The sequence below is a fragment of the Leuciscus leuciscus genome (genome assembly GCF_965113295.1).
Source record: "Leuciscus leuciscus genome assembly, chromosome: 4".
NCBI classification, from domain to species: Eukaryota; Metazoa; Chordata; class Actinopteri; order Cypriniformes; family Leuciscidae; genus Leuciscus; species Leuciscus leuciscus.
In genome coordinates this window covers 13,468,460-13,484,993 of record NC_138728.1, presented here as the reverse complement: position 1 = coordinate 13,484,993, position 16,534 = coordinate 13,468,460, and the positions used below count along the sequence as shown (strand labels likewise).

General features: G+C 39.0%; 2 protein-coding genes across 6 annotated transcripts; one reads left to right on the top strand and one right to left on the bottom strand.

The window, feature by feature from the left end:
* The first annotated feature begins 985 nt into the window (after positions 1-985).
* On the top strand, positions 986-12,878 carry epyc (epiphycan). 4 transcript variants are annotated; one of them, XM_082168502.1, is made up of 11 exons: positions 986-1,169; positions 3,709-3,892; positions 7,337-7,550; positions 7,821-8,066; positions 8,691-8,902; positions 9,065-9,317; positions 9,676-9,783; positions 10,245-10,403; positions 10,742-10,944; positions 11,243-11,338; positions 11,715-12,878. In XM_082168502.1, the coding sequence occupies exons 2-11, from the start codon at positions 3,716-3,718 to the stop codon at positions 11,883-11,885; spliced, it is 1,839 nt and encodes a 612-aa protein (XP_082024628.1). In that variant the 5' UTR covers positions 986-1,169; positions 3,709-3,715; the 3' UTR covers positions 11,886-12,878. The 4 variants fall into 4 exon arrangements, with proteins under 4 accessions (XP_082024628.1, XP_082024627.1, XP_082024626.1 ...); XM_082168501.1 differs by having other exon boundaries at positions 8,691-9,064; positions 9,101-9,317; XM_082168500.1 differs by having other exon boundaries at positions 7,821-8,060; positions 8,691-9,317.
* On the bottom strand, positions 12,219-16,433 carry LOC309498024 (uncharacterized protein). 2 transcript variants are annotated; one of them, XM_082168504.1, is made up of 5 exons: positions 16,302-16,433; positions 14,940-15,088; positions 14,675-14,768; positions 14,452-14,539; positions 12,219-13,724 (listed from the first exon to the last, which is right to left on the bottom strand). In XM_082168504.1, the coding sequence occupies exons 2-5, from the start codon at positions 15,061-15,063 to the stop codon at positions 13,002-13,004; spliced, it is 1,029 nt and encodes a 342-aa protein (XP_082024630.1). In that variant the 5' UTR covers positions 15,064-15,088; positions 16,302-16,433; the 3' UTR covers positions 12,219-13,001. The 2 variants fall into 2 exon arrangements, with proteins under 2 accessions (XP_082024630.1, XP_082024631.1); XM_082168505.1 differs by having other exon boundaries at positions 16,348-16,418.
* Between the last annotated feature and the right edge of the window lie 101 nt (positions 16,434-16,534).

The window sequence follows — 16,534 nt, the reverse complement described above, 5'->3', positions numbered from 1 at the left end:
TACTGCAAGCCTAATGCATATATATATGGTCGCATCAGTTACGTTGACTTTAGACATAACTTACTGTGTTACATTAAATCCCTCACTACACAGTGCAGGCCTGTGCTGCTCAAATTGATCGTGCAAGTAAATGGATTTGCTTGGCGCTGCTCAGTGGGTTTGCATGGCTACTGGTGCATGCCATATGGTTCAGCTAAGCACTTCTTCTGGAGCCTCTTAAAACTCAACTATATAAAACAGGCTGCAAATAGTAGATATGTTTACCCACCCGTTAAACGTCACAATTAATCAAACAAAGCGAGATTAGTGGTTAAACGTGTCAGTGAGACAGAAACAAAATGCAGTATGTGCCATTTGTTATTCATTTGAATTGCTAGACAGTCCCAGTCCTTAACGGACTAATAGTGGATTTTTATTTCATGTGACTCAGCAGAAATATGATTACCCAGCCGCCAAAAAAGAGAATTAGAATGGAAAAAGAGATTGAGGCCTGTAATAACATCCCACTGTATGACACTTCCTAATAGGTTAACAGGTTTTCTGCAGTGTGATGCATCTAGGTAGTAAGCAGAGGTCTGAGTTGTATCACAGAGTCCTGGCGCAGAGCAGAATGGAGGTCTTTACTCTTCTCAGCATTGCACTAACAGAGGAGCCTTACAGAGGGCCCATTGTGAGCTGGGGCCCTGCAGATCCCTACATGAAAGCAGAGTATGCCTTACGCTCACCTCAGGAAAAGGAAGACAAATATCTCATAGTTAGGACTGAATAACTTATGTGTCTCTTTGGAAAACAAAAAAGAAAGATGGTTGTAAGGGATTAAAGGATTTTCGCAGTTGGGGGTCTGTCAGCGTGCAAATTGTGTGTCTGTTCAGTGTGTGTGTGTGTGTGTGTGTTGCAGTGTGGTATGGGGTGGGCGCTGCTGTAGATGTGACCAAAACTCAATTTCTCCCATTTCTCAGTCTCATTTCTTACCTTCACACACACAGGTAGGTAGGGCACACAGGTCTGGGAGTGTGTGCACACTAACACGTCACACACCCAGAAGCATCCACATACAGATACACACTCGCATTCTCACTGTGAGTGACCTGTTGCCATTGGCCAGGCCCACCAACCCTCTGCCTGTCCGATCTGAAGAACAGGACCATTTGGGAAAGGAGGAGAAAGAGGTAAGGGTTCTTCTGTATGTTCGTCTAAATGCTGGTGCTGTGCTTTAGAGCAGGGATCGGACACAAGGGCTTCCCCTTCTGCTTCTGAGCCTCAGTGATACTTGGCACTTGGTACCTCAGTGACTCTACTGAGGCTTTCATTGATTTGTATAGTTTTTTTTGTCTCGTATATGACAGGCTTTATAATATAATATAATATATGGGTGCACTCCATGGTATTTATTATAAATCTATTTGTAATTCTTGTAACAATAATGCACATTTGCAAAGCCACAAAAATTTAAATACACACAACCTACTTTACTGAGACTTGGATTGCCGGCTTGATGATATAATACTTCTATTCTCCATGATCTTCATGAATATTCTTATAATATTGACAGTGATTTAGAACAGTTTAAAGTGGGCGAACAGGTGACCTGTGTGGCAATGATGGCAATTCATGTGTGTTCTTTATATTCGTCAGTTTTCCATTCCTTGTTTTTTTGGGGGTTCATTTTGGGTGTGATGATGTTTCTGCTTGATTTTAAGAGGATAGTTGATTTTGGTAAGCTTTACAAATCTAAGAGTATTTGCAGAAAATGTGATGAAGAGCTGTAAATACTGTTACAGACTGTTGAGGTCTTATACATTGTTAATGTGTTTAAGGTCAAAGGCCGTACTACAGAAACTTCCTGTTTTAAACCTTCAAATCTGATAAGTTATAACGGAAATTGCCAGAGTTACTAAACAGATAAGATATGTCACTAATATGTGTTTACTTAAGCTACAGAGCTTGTATATTTTTGCATTTGGACTTATTGGGAGATAAAAAGTCATAAATTTGCCGATATTGGCTGCACCACTATAAGAAATAGTAGAATCAATGAGCATAAGGAATGCTGTTGGGTAGAGCCAAAAACAACATAGGGATAGTTAGTTCTAACACACATACTCACACGGGGTGTACACACTGCAAACACTGCCGGGAGTGTGTAAAAGCCGAGCTCTGTGTTCAGTATAGTCCCTCTTTGAGCATTTCCCTGCTGAAGCTGTCAGGCATTGGTACACTACAGCTTTAATGAGAGACGTTTTTTTCTTTCATAGATACAAACTGAACTAGTTTTTTTGTCTTTTTTTCGATATTACCACTATTTAATATCTATTCATGATGTGATGTGATGGCATGTGTTGATTGGCTGTCAGAAGCCCACAGGGAACTGATTTATGTTTAAAAATGCAGTGGTTTCTAGAGAGCAGCAATGCCCTAAAATAGCCTTTCACTGAGTTACATGGATGTGTGTGCATGAAAGAGAGAGAGAGAGAGAGAGAGAGAGAGAGAGAGAGAGATAGTAACTCACTGCCATGCTGTCCACAAACCTCGGTGGAATTTCGAACTTGAGTGTAGAGTCAGACACTCATAAAGGGGCTCTGTAAGAGTTCTCCCTCTCTTTCTTTCTCTTGGTTCGTTCTCTCCGTCTCACCCTGAGGACCAGAACTTGGTCTGCCCATCAAGTGCACCCTTCTCTTCTTCCACTCCAGTTGGTCATTGCTTTCCTCTGAGCCTCTTATCATTCAAAAGAAATGTATTCTCTACTGTTAGAGAAAAAATAACATTATGGGTTATATATTAAACATGAGAAAGATTACAAAGCAATACATGTGGGATTGAGATTAAGTAGATGAGTATGAGAAAGTATATGAGAACTGATAATACTCCAGTTAAATATTTCACAAATCTTTATCATAGACACCATTCAAATTGTTTGTTAAGAACTAGGCCATGTAGAATCTGCTCTCACAGAACTCATCTTTTCTAACAAAATCAGCACAGAAGATGGGGAAAAAAAGGTCTGCAGATTCTCTCTGGGCCAGCTGATGACTAGCTGGAAATTAATATATTTAAAAATACCATAAAATTTAAAATAACCATGTTTTATTGTCTTTCCATTAGCATGAATTTGCGATAGATAATTTACCCACATTCTTAAATGTTTCAGGGGGTTCTTCATGGAACCATATAGAACCTTTATTCAAAGATATAAAGAACTAAAAAAAACCTTTTATGAGTAAACTTTTTTTCCACAATGAGTGTTATTTTTCCCCCCGCACAAAAATGCTACAATATATGTGTCATAATTATGTTTAAAAAGAAACCTGTATGATGTCAGCCATCTCACCTCTGACCTTTCAACACACAAAGCAGTCACTGAGTGGATTCAAGATGGCCGCCGGGTTAGGCGCTGGCTTCTTGGCCCTTGTAAGTGAGCTAAAGACTTTAGAGGCTTATATTTCAGTATTACAGGCTGTCTGCACCCTGTTAATGAACACTTCTCCAACCTTACAAAGCTCAATTGTCTTTATTCCTATGGCCACAAAACTATGCAGAGTAAATGCAATGGCGGTAACAATAAAACTACTGATTGGAAATCTAAAGTGGTTTGGATCTTTGCTGTCATATCTACCTATGGACATGTACCCTGTTTACTTCTCTATTTTTGCTCCTCTACATGAGCATTTTAAGATCTCACTAGACATTAATCAATCTGACTCTGTGTAGCAGGAAGATGGTAACGCTGAGGTTGATGTGGGGACTCCTGGTCCTGTGTGTGGTGGCAGCCTCTCCCCCCAGATACGCCCGACAAGCAGAACTAGACAACTATGACAACAACAACGTGGATTTAGACCTAAATGTGGATGGTGGCGATTTATATGACTATTACGATGAAATTGATGAAACACAGGTAAGAGAGTCATTCAAGGTTTCATAAATTATCCTGATATGTTAATATGCTCATGGCTGTGACCTCAATAACTGAGATTTTGGGTTGACCCTATTTTGCAGCATAAATGGGCTTTGCATTATCACCTTAACCTGAAGCAAGTCTTATTTTCAATTACATGTTGCATATAAGAGTTTTGTATCAAGTCTTATTTATATCTGGACCCTGATTACAATTCCTCTCTTTGCATATTCATTAGTTTCCTCCAGCCTGTTGATTTGGCTAATGCTCAAGCATTGGACTCAGTTCTAATTGTCATGCAGGAATGTATTGCAGAAGTTTTGCTTCAGGGTGTTTGACAACTTTTCATTTGCTCTGCTGGTCCAAATGTTTCTGGGGATAATCGTATCCAGCTATGTCAGTCTTTGGTTTATGATTTTCATTTAGAAACTGGTTTTAACCCAGCTGCTGTGCTTCAGGGTCGGTCATCGAGGGCATGTTGGCCTGTATTTACTCATCCTCTCTGATTACAGATGATTTTTCGGCTGTGCATACTAATTTTAGTCCCGTCTTCTTCATAAGAACCATCATTTTCAGTAAATTGCCTTTTAACGATACAAACTCAATTTGTGATATACTTCATTTGCATTCAAAGATTGTTTTTTGTTCTTGTACTTCAATGTATTTTGTTTAAAGAACTACTCATGGACAGAGGCATATTGGTGATAAGTTAAGTGTGTCAGACTGATTTATATTTCTTTCTATAATATAACAAATACTTCTCTTACACAACATATCATCTGTATAATGGCCAGACCAGATGTTGTTGAACGTGAAATGTTCTTAACTGAATTTTCCACTGGCACAACCTTGTTGAATGAGAGGCAGACACTGGCATTTTTACAGAACTGAAGTTCACTTATAATCAATAGTTGTACAACACAGTCATACTGGCATGTCATTATTTAACTTAAGTGACCTTTTTTTGCTGGATGCACATTCACATCATCAATAGTTGCTCAGAGCATCTAAATTTGCTAAAGCTTACTGACTATTTGATTGTCATTCCCAAAATTACTTTTGTATCAGCATCCATAGAGAAAATATTTTAATTTTAAAGGCATATTTTAGTTAAGAACGTGAATTTGTGAATATCTGGTATTATAATGCTTAATTTGACCCATCTTTACATGCTTTATTAAATTAAATGTTGATGTTACAACATTTCTGGCCAATAAACTGGTCAATGCAGTTGGCCAGAAGTTAAGCTACAGATATGAAGAAATTTATTCAGAAAAAAATATGATATAACGATGAAAAAAAACGACCAGTTAATCATCTTTGACATGGAAGAAAGATAAAACTATGCTTGACTGGCACAAGCCAATATGGGTTTTTAGAAGAATCACATCGAAGCCAAAAAACGTAACTTGATCCTGATGTGAATGTTATGAAGTTAAACTAAACCCACAACCAAAAGCACACGTGTGAGTTACAACACATTTTCATTGTGTAATGTACTTTAGTTTTCAGCTCTTCAGGATATTATGAATGTTTCATACTTTTTGGGTATGAATATTTGTTGTTTCTCACCATGTGGAAAGTTTTTTTTTAATTATTACTAAATACAGTTTCAGAACAGTAGTTGATTTAGATTGCTGGTACAACTTAAAAAAATTTAAAAAATATATCTTACATAACTTGAGTGAATCTTAAGACTCTTTCAGTCTGGCTCTTGGGGTAAGTTTCTTCTTTTTTATGCAGTATTAAGTTGAGGTTACTTATACATGTAAGAGTGCTTGTAGGTTTCTATGGTGCTTGCCTTTCTGCCTTTGTCTGTGTAAATTCATGTATGAACAAGAACATATAATGTGTATTTTACACTCTCACAAGAGTTGCTGTCAAAAAGTTGCTAGTAGTTACATCTATGCCTAATAAATGCTTACTTTTTCCTATATTGCACCATCATCTTCATTCCCAGCTGATGAAAATATAAAATTAGCTTTCAGTTTTACCTAATGACCCTGTAACAGGATAAAACAAATCGTTGCACTGCTACATTTCAACAAAACAGTTTTTTTTTTTTTTTTATTCTTTCAAACTTACACAACACTTACACAATGTAAATTCCCTCATAAAATCATCTTTTGTCTAGCCTTTCTCTTTATTGCTTCAGTAAAGAACAAAATCAATGTCAGCACAAGCTTGTGAGTCACATGCCTGACTGTTGTAGAAAAGATTTTGGTTGTGGTTCCAGAAAGCTCTCATGCATCCTGGTTTTTGAAATGAGTCAATGTCACTGTTTATTGCTATGCACATAGTTGATTTATTTTAGCCATCCTTTTAGCCTTTGGCTTTACATGTTTGACTAGTTTGGTGTATGAAAAGCAAGCATATTCTAAGCAAGGCCTCCCTAAGACTTATTGTTTTACGGGCTCTCATCATGAGTAGGTTTTGGCCATTTGTCTTCACACATGCTGAATTAATAGTGTATTGCATTTTATGCATTTGCAAATTACTGCTCTATAGTTTAATTATGTTATTTTTTTAATCTCGTTTTAGTATGTTCAAGTTGACCACACTCTGAGACAAACGAGATGCCGTCTCTGGAGTTAATACAACACTTTGGAAAGAAAATGTGCAGAAATATGGATTTTTCTGCTACCATGTATGTCTTGGTTCCACGAGGACCATTTCTAGAGAATAGCAGCTGTTTTCAGATGAGACTGTGAATGGTTTCACAGCTCCCCACTCTGGATTGTAGCGGAATCAAATACAAAAAGAGAGAGAATTGGTCAACATGTCAAAACATGAATGTTTTTTTTAATGAATAGAATAGGTTTTAAAATATCAGCACATCAATATGACCTGTAATTTGTCTCACACCTTACAACAATTAGCAATTGTATGGAAGAGGGTGGATTTGAAAGCTTTGATTGAATAGGTCCGATACCCAGTGAAAAGCCCATTACTCTTTCAAAGGGACACCCTTCTGCTGAGTCACACCTCTTACTGAACCTTGGAATTGTTTCTCTTACAATCAAATGTGTCTGCAAGACTTTATGCTTTAGTAGGACACAGAAATCTAATGCATAAATGGTTTGTATTGGGACATCAGTACACAGTTTTAAAACAATATGAGGTGTGAATCAATTCGGTATAGCTAAAGGGTGTCCAATCCAGCTCATGGAGGGCCAACCTAATGCAGACTTCAGCTCCTTAAGACCTTGATTAGCACATTCAGTTGTGTTTAATTTGAGTTGGAGCTAGACTCTGCAGAAAGGTGGCCCTACAGGAGCAGTATTGGGTACCTTAACAGACTGAGATAATTATCTTCTACAGCAGTCTTTTTGACACAGCACTTTCTGTCAGTCCTTTAAATCATCGGCCGTCTGAGAAAGCCATGTTTTGGTTTGTAATATGACAAAAAGGAGTATTGTGTTCTGACCTGAATTCTTCTTGCAGATAGAGATTGACACCTTGGGTCCTGATGAGGACATTGATCCTTCAAATGGTGCCTCATTTGAAGAGGAAGAAGAGAGGGAGGAGGAGAATGTGGAGCATGAAGAACGGAGGAAAGTTGCGGAGATTGACCACAAGGAATTACCCATTAAGCCTCAGCTTATTCCATCAGGCTCTGGGGAGTCAGGGACTCTGATGGGCCCTAGTGCTCAGGGAGGTTTGTACAATGCATGTATAAATGCACACACTACTAATAGTCATGACTAGCCTTCCAACAATTTCATGCTGTTGTTCCATTTAACTGGCAATCCGATTGGTTAAATGAGTTTTAATAATTCTTGAACTTTTAATGTGCATCATTCTTATGCTTTTTATGTGCATCATAACCAGTAAATCACTCATAGTCTTTACTGAACGAGTCCATATGGTTCTAAGTGTAATTCTAATTCTAATAACTGTTCTAACACCTAACCTTGTCTTGAACAAGAGGAGGAGCTTCGTCTGACGCCCATTGACATCCTTCAGATTTCTGGGGACATTTCGGGTTCTGGTGACTTGGGCTCTGGAGCCTCTGGAGACTTGCTCGATATCAAAGCTTCTGGTTCTGGAGAGCCTTTGGGCTCTGGAGGTTCTGGGGCCTCTGGTGACATTTCGGGTTCTGTGGACTCAGGGGACCTTGTTTCTGGAGTCTCTGGGCTTTCTGGTTCAGGCATAATATTGATCTCAGGTAGAGGTCAGTACTCAGGACTTTGGTTTACTTGATATATTTGTGCTGTGATGTGAGAAAGAAATGTGCAAAAATAGAATCTTTAAGCGTGCAACAGGTTGTCACTAAGGCAGTATCCTTTAAGGTATAACCTCTGTACCTTTGGCAACCTTGGACCTTATCTACACATAAAAGGTGCATATTAGTACTTTAGGAATAGTAATATGTAACTTTGAGGTACTACTGTGAATCTTTTAGGGGTAAATAAGTTACAAAGATGTCCCTTCAATGGTACACCACCTGTGAGAAGCTGTTGTTCCCCTAAAGGTACAATTATTGCACACTTTTTTGTAAGTGTAGCTTAAGGGGGTTCTTGATTACTTCAGCATAGTTTTTTTTTCTGTGGGTGAGGTGGTGTCCAATGTATGGTCTATACCTGTTAGACCGCACTGGGGAGGGATGTCCTAAATGTTTTAAAGCAAGTAACCTTGATCTGTAATTCACAACCATTTATCTTTTTGTATTGGTTAAAATCTTGTTCCAAAATGGCTACCTCGTCATCATTGCCAGCATTGTTGTCATGCTGTTATCTATCATCTGCTGTTGAGGAAGCTAATTTCCTTTTTGCCACCCCACCTTGTCTCTTACAAGAGGAGGAGCTCCACCCGATGCTTGAAACCCTTCCACACGAGGCTTCTGGGGATTTTGGGGAGTCTGGATTCTCTTGGGTGTCTGGAGCCTCTGGGTCACCAGAGGTGTCCGGGGATTATTGGGCCTCTGGAGTACCCGAGGAGTCAGGAGAATCTGTGGCCTCTGGGGTACCCGAGGAGTCAGGTGAATCTGGGGCCTCTGGGGTACCTGAGGTCTCAGCAGAACCTGGGGTACCTGAGGAGTCAGGAGAGCCTTTGGCCTCTGGAGTACTTGAGGTGTCAGGAGAATCTGGGGCCTCTGGGGTATCTGACGTCTCAGGAGAGTCTGGGGTACCTGAGGTGTCAGGAGAGCCTGGGGCCTCTGGGGTACCTGAGGTGTCAGGAGAGCCTGGTGCCTCTGGGGTACCTGAGGTATCAGGAGAGCCTGGGGCCTCTGGGGTGCCTGAGGTGTCTGGAGAGCCTGGGATCTCTGGGGTGCCTGAGGTCTCTGGAATGCCTGAGCCCATTGAATGGTTTGAAGAGTCTGGCATCCCTGAAGAGACTGGGGTCTCTTTGGAGTCAGGAGAGTCTGGGGGGACTGAGGCCCCAGACGTCACCATTGACATATTCATTCCTGACCAATATGAAGGTCAGTACAATGATATCAATACCTTGCACTTATGACTTAGATTTATGTCAGAAATACGACAGTTGTCAGGTTTCTTTTTTTTTTTAATCAAGGATAGTTTAGACTAGATTAACAATAATTATGATCACTATTGAACTTATTGTTGCACTCATCAAGGCTAGCATTTTCTACAAATGTTATTCCCACTGGTAAACCCATGTAACTGGCTGATATTGGTTAACTGTGTGTTCATTATAACAATAATAATGCATTATAACTTCCCAATGTCATTATTACTCACTGTCTGTCATGTTCCATTGTTCATCTGTTCATGTGCTAATCTGTCTTCTAACACCTTAATGTTATTGTGTTTAACAAGAGGAGGAGATACTCCTAACTACCCTGACCACTCCCCAGGAGGGGACTGGGGGTGATATAGGGTCAGGGTTACCTGATATTGACACAGATATTGACACAGATACAAAAGGTCAGTATTTCACTTGTATATAGTGTTAACTGATGAAGTTCTGTTGTTTACCAGAGATACCTACATTTAATTATTAATTTGTGTAATATATTATACTGTAGGAGTGTCCAATCCTCCCCCTAGAAGGCCACCTTCCTGCAGAGTTTAGCTCCAGAATACTTGCCTGGAAGTTTATTTTGATCCTGAAGACCTTGATTAGTTCAGGTGTGTTTAATCAAGGATGGAGCTAATATCCTGCACTAAGGTGGCCCTTCAGGAGTAGGATCCCTACGTACTGTATGCAGCACATGCTCATGTGACTTTGTCAGACATTGTGGCTTTGCAGTCTCTTAATGACTGAGACAAAAGTGTGTATTGTGTATCCAATCAGGCTGCTGCTGGATATGCATCAGTACAGCTTCTGTGTTTTAATATGTCTTTGTGTTTGTCTTCTGAATACCACCTGCTGGTTTGGTGATAAGGTATGGCCACCTGTATGCTGTGCACCTGTCTGGTCAGATCTGTGTACTGTGATGACCTGAAGCTGGACCGTGTTCCTCCCCTCGCCAAAGAAACCACTCATTTCTATGCCCGCTACAATAAAATTGCCAGGATCAGCAAGTCTGACTTTGCCAACTTGAGTATGTGTTTCATTAATGGGAAAACCAATCTGTTTTAATGTCAAAATGAAATCAAAATGGACAAAAATTGCTAAAATTAAGCCTCGCCGTACAGTTTTCTAATTGAATATATAGTTTAATTCGAAAACGCTTAACATTACAGAAGTAAATGGGTTGGAAATAACTATTCCTGTTTTTTTTTAGGCCTAGTGTTAGACAGCAGTTTGTCTAAAAATCGTAATAATATTTCATAGCCGGATCTGATAGCGTTAGCAACATTTTATTTATTTAGCTAAAATATGAATTTGATGTTTTCATACATTTTACTGAATGGCTTTTTGTCTTTTGTTGTCATGAAGATAAATTAAAGAGGATCGATCTGACTAGCAACGGCATTTCCAGGATTGATGATGATGCTTTCTTTGGCCTTCCTGCTCTGGAAGAGTTGATATTACGAGAGAACAGTATTAGACAACTTCCTGCTCTGCCACCCTCTATGACTCTTATTGATGCCTGTCACAACCAGTTGGGCAACACTGGCATCCAGAGAGAAGCTTTCAAGGTGAGAGAAGCAATAAGAGTCAGCATGTGAAAAAGGTTTAATAAAGCATAGCCTTTAGCACATTCTTTGCTGTGCTTTCTTGCATATGGTGTGAACTTGTGATAGCCTACTGTTGTACAAGTAGACCTGAGGGAACAGCTTACATTTAGTTTAAATTAGACAAAAAGCAGACAGCAGAAAAGCTGATGATGGTCTGGTCCCTACGGGAAGGGCTATTGCTCATTCCAAGAGGTGTTGAATGTACCTTAGCTAATTTTGTTTGACAGGATTGTCATCAACTCGTGTTTTCGGTTTTCAGGACATGCCAGGGCTACTTTACCTTTACTTGACTGACAACAACATAGACCACATCCCAGTTCCTTTGCCTGACAGTCTGCGCTCCCTGCACCTACAGGTACCTGTACTCCCACCTCACTAGTGCCACACTGTGGACATCTATGGCACTTGCCACCTAACTGAAATATTAACATTTATGTATATATTCTAATTTAAAGGAGGCAGTTTACATTTAAAAATGATGCTATTTGAGAACATAAGGAAATTTGCTAAGGTTATTATGAATGGCAGAGAAAATAATAACCTAAACCAAGCATTACATTTATTGTCAATCTTTTTGGTGATCCGCATAGTGCTTTTTAATTAATATTGATATCTTTACTATAGTAAAATTATGAATTATCACCCAAAATGTAAACATTAAATAAGTAAAAAATACATAAAAATGTATGTACTTGCATGGTACATCTAAAACGTTCTGTTTTATCATTCAGAATAACAATATCCAGATGATGCACGAGGACACCTTCTGCAATCCACATGACTTAAATTACATCCGCAACGCTCTAGAGGACGTTCGCCTGGACGGTAATCCCATCAACCTCAGCAGAACCCCACAGGCCTACATATGTTTGCCACGTATCCCCATTGGTACCCTTTTTTAAGCCGGAAAAACGCACACTCAAATGCACACATACAAAACTCACACGTATCCACATGCATCAAAACTCCTCTGTGCGTACCTCTCTTTTTTTTTTCTTTTTTTTTTTGGGGCCCAAGCAAACACTTGGATATGAATGGCTGTCTTTAAAGGAGGTTGGCATAAATACATAAACCTACACTCTCACAGGAGTTCTGGTGGACACTTCCAACTCTACGCTGCTTGTGTTTCTACCTTTTTACACAGTACATACTTTTCATAATGTAGGTTTGTAGTCGTATCTGGATTAATGACGTCTCAAACACCCATACATCTGTTTTAGAGAAACATCCATGCATAACTCTGAAAGTTTTTTATTTATCAAATACTGGAAAACAAGATGTCATTAATTTACAAATGCAAATCTGAACACGACAAAAACCTTCATTTTGTGTGCTGTACTGGGGCTAGCTGCAATAGCCAGCCCAAATTGTTTAAATAGGTTTGTTTTGTAAATGAAATATTGTTAATATTCATATAGAATTTAACATGTTTATCATAATTAGCATAAACTAATTGAAGCTGGTGCTCACTGAACTTCTTGAAAGGTCAATTTGACTAATGCAATAAAAGCATTATATCAATGAATTTGTTGTAAAGTCTGTACTGTAATATAAATATATGTAAGCTGATTTCTTTCTTTTTTTTTTTACAAGAACTACAATATTTTGGTATATCACATCTCAAACTGTTGTTATGACCAGTGGCCTTCAAAATGAAATCTGTTGTATTGGCTGAGGGGTTTGAGAATGATTGGGGGGAATGGGGGTAAATATTAGCTCAGCATTGTGTGTTGTGTATAGAAATAATCACACCTGAATAAAGATTTCTGATGACCTCTCCAAAACAGAGGTGGCTCAATGTTTTCATTGTTAGCTTGTAAAGTCTTCAAAGGCATGAAACGGACACTTAGCGCTTCAAAGTGCTCTTTTAAACAATAGCTACTAACATTACAAAATCAATCACTGTAACACAGAACAATCCACTTCCGGCAACAGTAAACGGTTTTACTTCAAACAGAAGGTGTACAAAAATAATGACATTTACATAATGGGTCCCGTTCAGAACAATTAGTTCTATTTTAGAAGTTCTCAATGAGCTTTTCAAAGAGGTTGAGGAATTTTTGCCTCCTCTCTAAGGAGGCCGGTTCCATCGCTAAAGGAATAGAGGTGTCAGTTCCTTCTGAATTGTCGTTCAGATTAGCCGGCTGCTCTGCCTTTTCCATCCCACGCTGCTGCTCAAGGACGGCACGCTCTCGCTCAAGCTTTGCCCTCTCTCTGTCAAGAATCGCTCTTTCCTTTTCCAGCTGAGCTCGGATGTACTCCACAGAGGCCCTATCTCTCTCCACAGCGGCTTTCTCTCTCTCTAGGGAGGCCCTGTCTCGGTCCAGTGCTGCAAGTTCTCGCTCCACTCCTGCTCTTTCTCGGTCTAAAACCATCTTCTCCCGCTCCAGGACCATCCTCTCATATTCAATAGCGGCTTTGTCGCTCTCCAGGATGGCCCTCTCGTGCTCCATCTCATCCCTGTCTCTGTCTAGATCTGCCCTGTCTCGCCCCATTTCCTCAGACATCATGTCATCCTCTTCGACAAACAGCTCGATTTCGCTTCTGTTCGGCTCACGCGCCCTCTTGCTCCTCCTGCGCGTGGTGCTGTTCGGCCGATACTCGCTGTCATCGCCCACAGAAGAAGTGTCCACGGTGACTTCGCTTCCCGCGAGTCTTCCCTCCATGGCGTCATCCATGAGGGAGAACCACGGCCAGTTAGTGGGGTTCACTGAGACGCCAGGTGGGGGATTCTTCATTTCCTGATACACACAAAGGTACACAGACACAAACAGTTTGTGAGCAGGAGAGTGCAAGATCATACAGATTAGGGGTGTGATTACACAGTATGATGTTTACTTATGTATGTAAATAATTATTAAACAGAATATGAATATACATTTAATCAAAATTACGTTCTGATGTTTATATTTATTAAAATGTAATTTTGTTCATTTTGTGTGTAACTTTCATGTTACGTGTATGTATATAATACATTCATGCTACTACCATACATTTTAAATAGTTATTGAGATTTTTATTATATAAATATATCATTTGTCATTCTTAAATGTAATGACATTCTGATGTATAATATTAAAATGTCATTAATTAAAATTACACACAAAATGAGCTAAATGTTATGTTTAGGTATATAATACATTCATCCTATTACCATACTTTTCAAATAGTTATTTAGATATTTATTACATATTGTTTGTGATCCTTAAATTTAATGACATTCTGTTGTTTAATATTTAAATGTAATTTAGGTAATTCTATGTGTGTGTGTGTGCATATATATATATATATATATATATATATATATATATACAGAGCACTGTCTGAAGATTGAAAGGTCTTCATGACGAGTTTCTAAGTTGCATCAGGTGTGCTACATATGGGCAATATTTAAAATGCACAGTGCTGGGGGCCTGTATAAAAGGACTGAGAACCGCTGAACACTCATAACATGGCATTAGCATATACCTTATACTTCATCTTTAGGTTTTCCCATTTCCTCCTTGCCTGGCTGGCAGAAATTTCCCTTTGCAGACCCAGTTCTTTCAAGATGGCCCTATAGCACAGATTACAAATGCAGATTTTAAACACTGACTGCTGCAGGCTGCTGGCATAAACATCTCCTGTATACTTATTTCTTGGTGCAAAGACTTGAATGGTTATGCATGTGTGTTGGTGTTTATTGTTTTACCTATAAGCCAGAGTTGAAGAATTTCTCTTTCCAGTGAAAAGTGAGTCGTTGGTCACACGCAACTTCACGAATCTAACAAATTCTTCATTTGACACTTGATGCACATACACATTAAGACACATGCAGATATTAATATCGGTGAGACACGTGATTTGTATAATACATGCATCCAATTTACGTGGCCAGCTCAATGCTAAACTGCTAAAATTGGACAGTTAATTAAATGCAACGGGACTTTAAATGCATACAGTTAATCGCTACTCACTCTTATAAATGAATTCTGCATGATCTGGGCCATCCTTAATGTCCTCGGAGGGACTCTGTACAGTGTAAAGTTCGTGGTCCATACTTGCGTCTGTTGTCTTTGAGTCATCAAGTGCGCTACTCATGGCGCTAGTGCACAAGCGAAGGGCACTAGAAGAGAAAATGGAGGGTTATGTTTATTCCTTCTGCTGTTAATCCACGGCGGTCAGAGTCGATACATACCGCCACCTACTGGACAACTGTGATACCACAATATAAAATGTCATGGAAAGTGAGATCGTCTTGAACAGGAAAAAATTTATAAATTAGTACTATAAACCTTTAAAAATTTGGAATTGATGATGAAACATACATATTTTTTGCAGATGCATCGCACACTACACAGTATCAGGCTACTATAAAGTACATAAATAAAATACGTGTAAAGCTAATCGCAACTAAAGCATTTTCTACCTTTTAGGATGTACTTCTTAAAAACAATTAAATTACTTTCAAAATCGTTTCTTCGTAAAACTGTAGTTTCTTTATAATGTAGTATTGGTCGACAGTCACATCCACATCTGTGAATGGAGAAACCTACAGCATATACATGGTATATTATGAAAATACCGCGTATAAGCCTGTATATTTTTATATAGGCCTAGGCTATTTAAAATCAACACACTAGATGTACGCACCCTCGTGGAAAACTGCCCTGCTAAAATGTCTTATCATATTCAGTTTTAATTGTTCATTTCTGGTAGATTTAAATACACTTCCAGAGCATTTATGCACTATCAAGTGCATTGGTGTAAGGGAGACCTTGTGAATGGCCTTTCTGAATCGTTATGTGTCTAAAAGAAGAAGAAGAAGAAGAAAAACAAGACAACAAAATAATCCTCGAGGAACTTCGATTCCCAGTCGACATCTCACTCGAGTTCATAGGGAAAAATCTTTATTTAGAGTTGTTTCAGTAATAGTGACCAGAAAGTGTTAGCTTTTGACAAATATGCACTGTCTGCGATACTTCCAATGTCATATCTGAAATATACATCCACTTTTTTGAGTTGAGAAAAACGATAATGCATTTGGTTAACCTTGCCAGTTCCGCTGCCTATGTTCTTGTGCGATACATTATGGTTATTATTGGCCCTTGTTAACTTAAGCACCACAGTGTGTGTGTTTATTGATACATTAATGAGCACAATTCACTATGAACGTAAAAAGCATCCCGTTTGGTTTCGGCTGTCGTGGTCTCAAACCCGCCAATGACTACTCGATGAGCAGCTTAGTGTCGAGATCTGATGTTGCACCTTTTCTCATTAATGTCTCATAATTCAAAATTAGAATCGACATAAAAAAGCGCAATAAGATCGATACTCACTAAGATAGGACCCGATGTGCTGTCTTTCATTTTTACATTAACTCACTTGTCATATTTACAAACTCGCGTCCGAAACTGTTGGACTAAAACTGCTGGCGGTGCTGTTACTGTATTGTAAATGGCGGTGCATTAATGCAAATACGCCCTTAGATACGGGCAATCACGAGAATTACTTGAAAGGGGAATGTTTTTTTGTATTATGGTTAAAAGAACAAACACATCGGACATTTTCT

Excerpts from the sequence above, each read along its gene's own strand:
- LOC309498024 (XM_082168504.1), bottom strand. The coding sequence starts at position 15,063 with ATGAGTAGCGCACTTGATGACTCAAAGACAACAGACGCAAGTATGGAC. Across the intron at positions 14,540-14,674 it reads TCTTCAACTCTGGCTTATAG|GGCCATCTTGAAAGAACTGG; the intron begins GTAAAACAATAA and ends TCTGTGCTATAG. Across the intron at positions 13,725-14,451 it reads ACCTAAAGATGAAGTATAAG|GAAATGAAGAATCCCCCACC; the intron begins GTATATGCTAAT and ends TGTGTGTATCAG.
- epyc (XM_082168499.1), top strand. The coding sequence starts at position 3,716 with ATGGTAACGCTGAGGTTGATGTGGGGACTCCTGGTCCTGTGTGTGGTG. Across the intron at positions 3,893-7,336 it reads ATGAAATTGATGAAACACAG|ATAGAGATTGACACCTTGGG; the intron begins GTAAGAGAGTCA and ends TTCTTCTTGCAG. Across the intron at positions 7,551-7,820 it reads GGGCCCTAGTGCTCAGGGAG|AGGAGGAGCTTCGTCTGACG; the intron begins GTTTGTACAATG and ends GTCTTGAACAAG.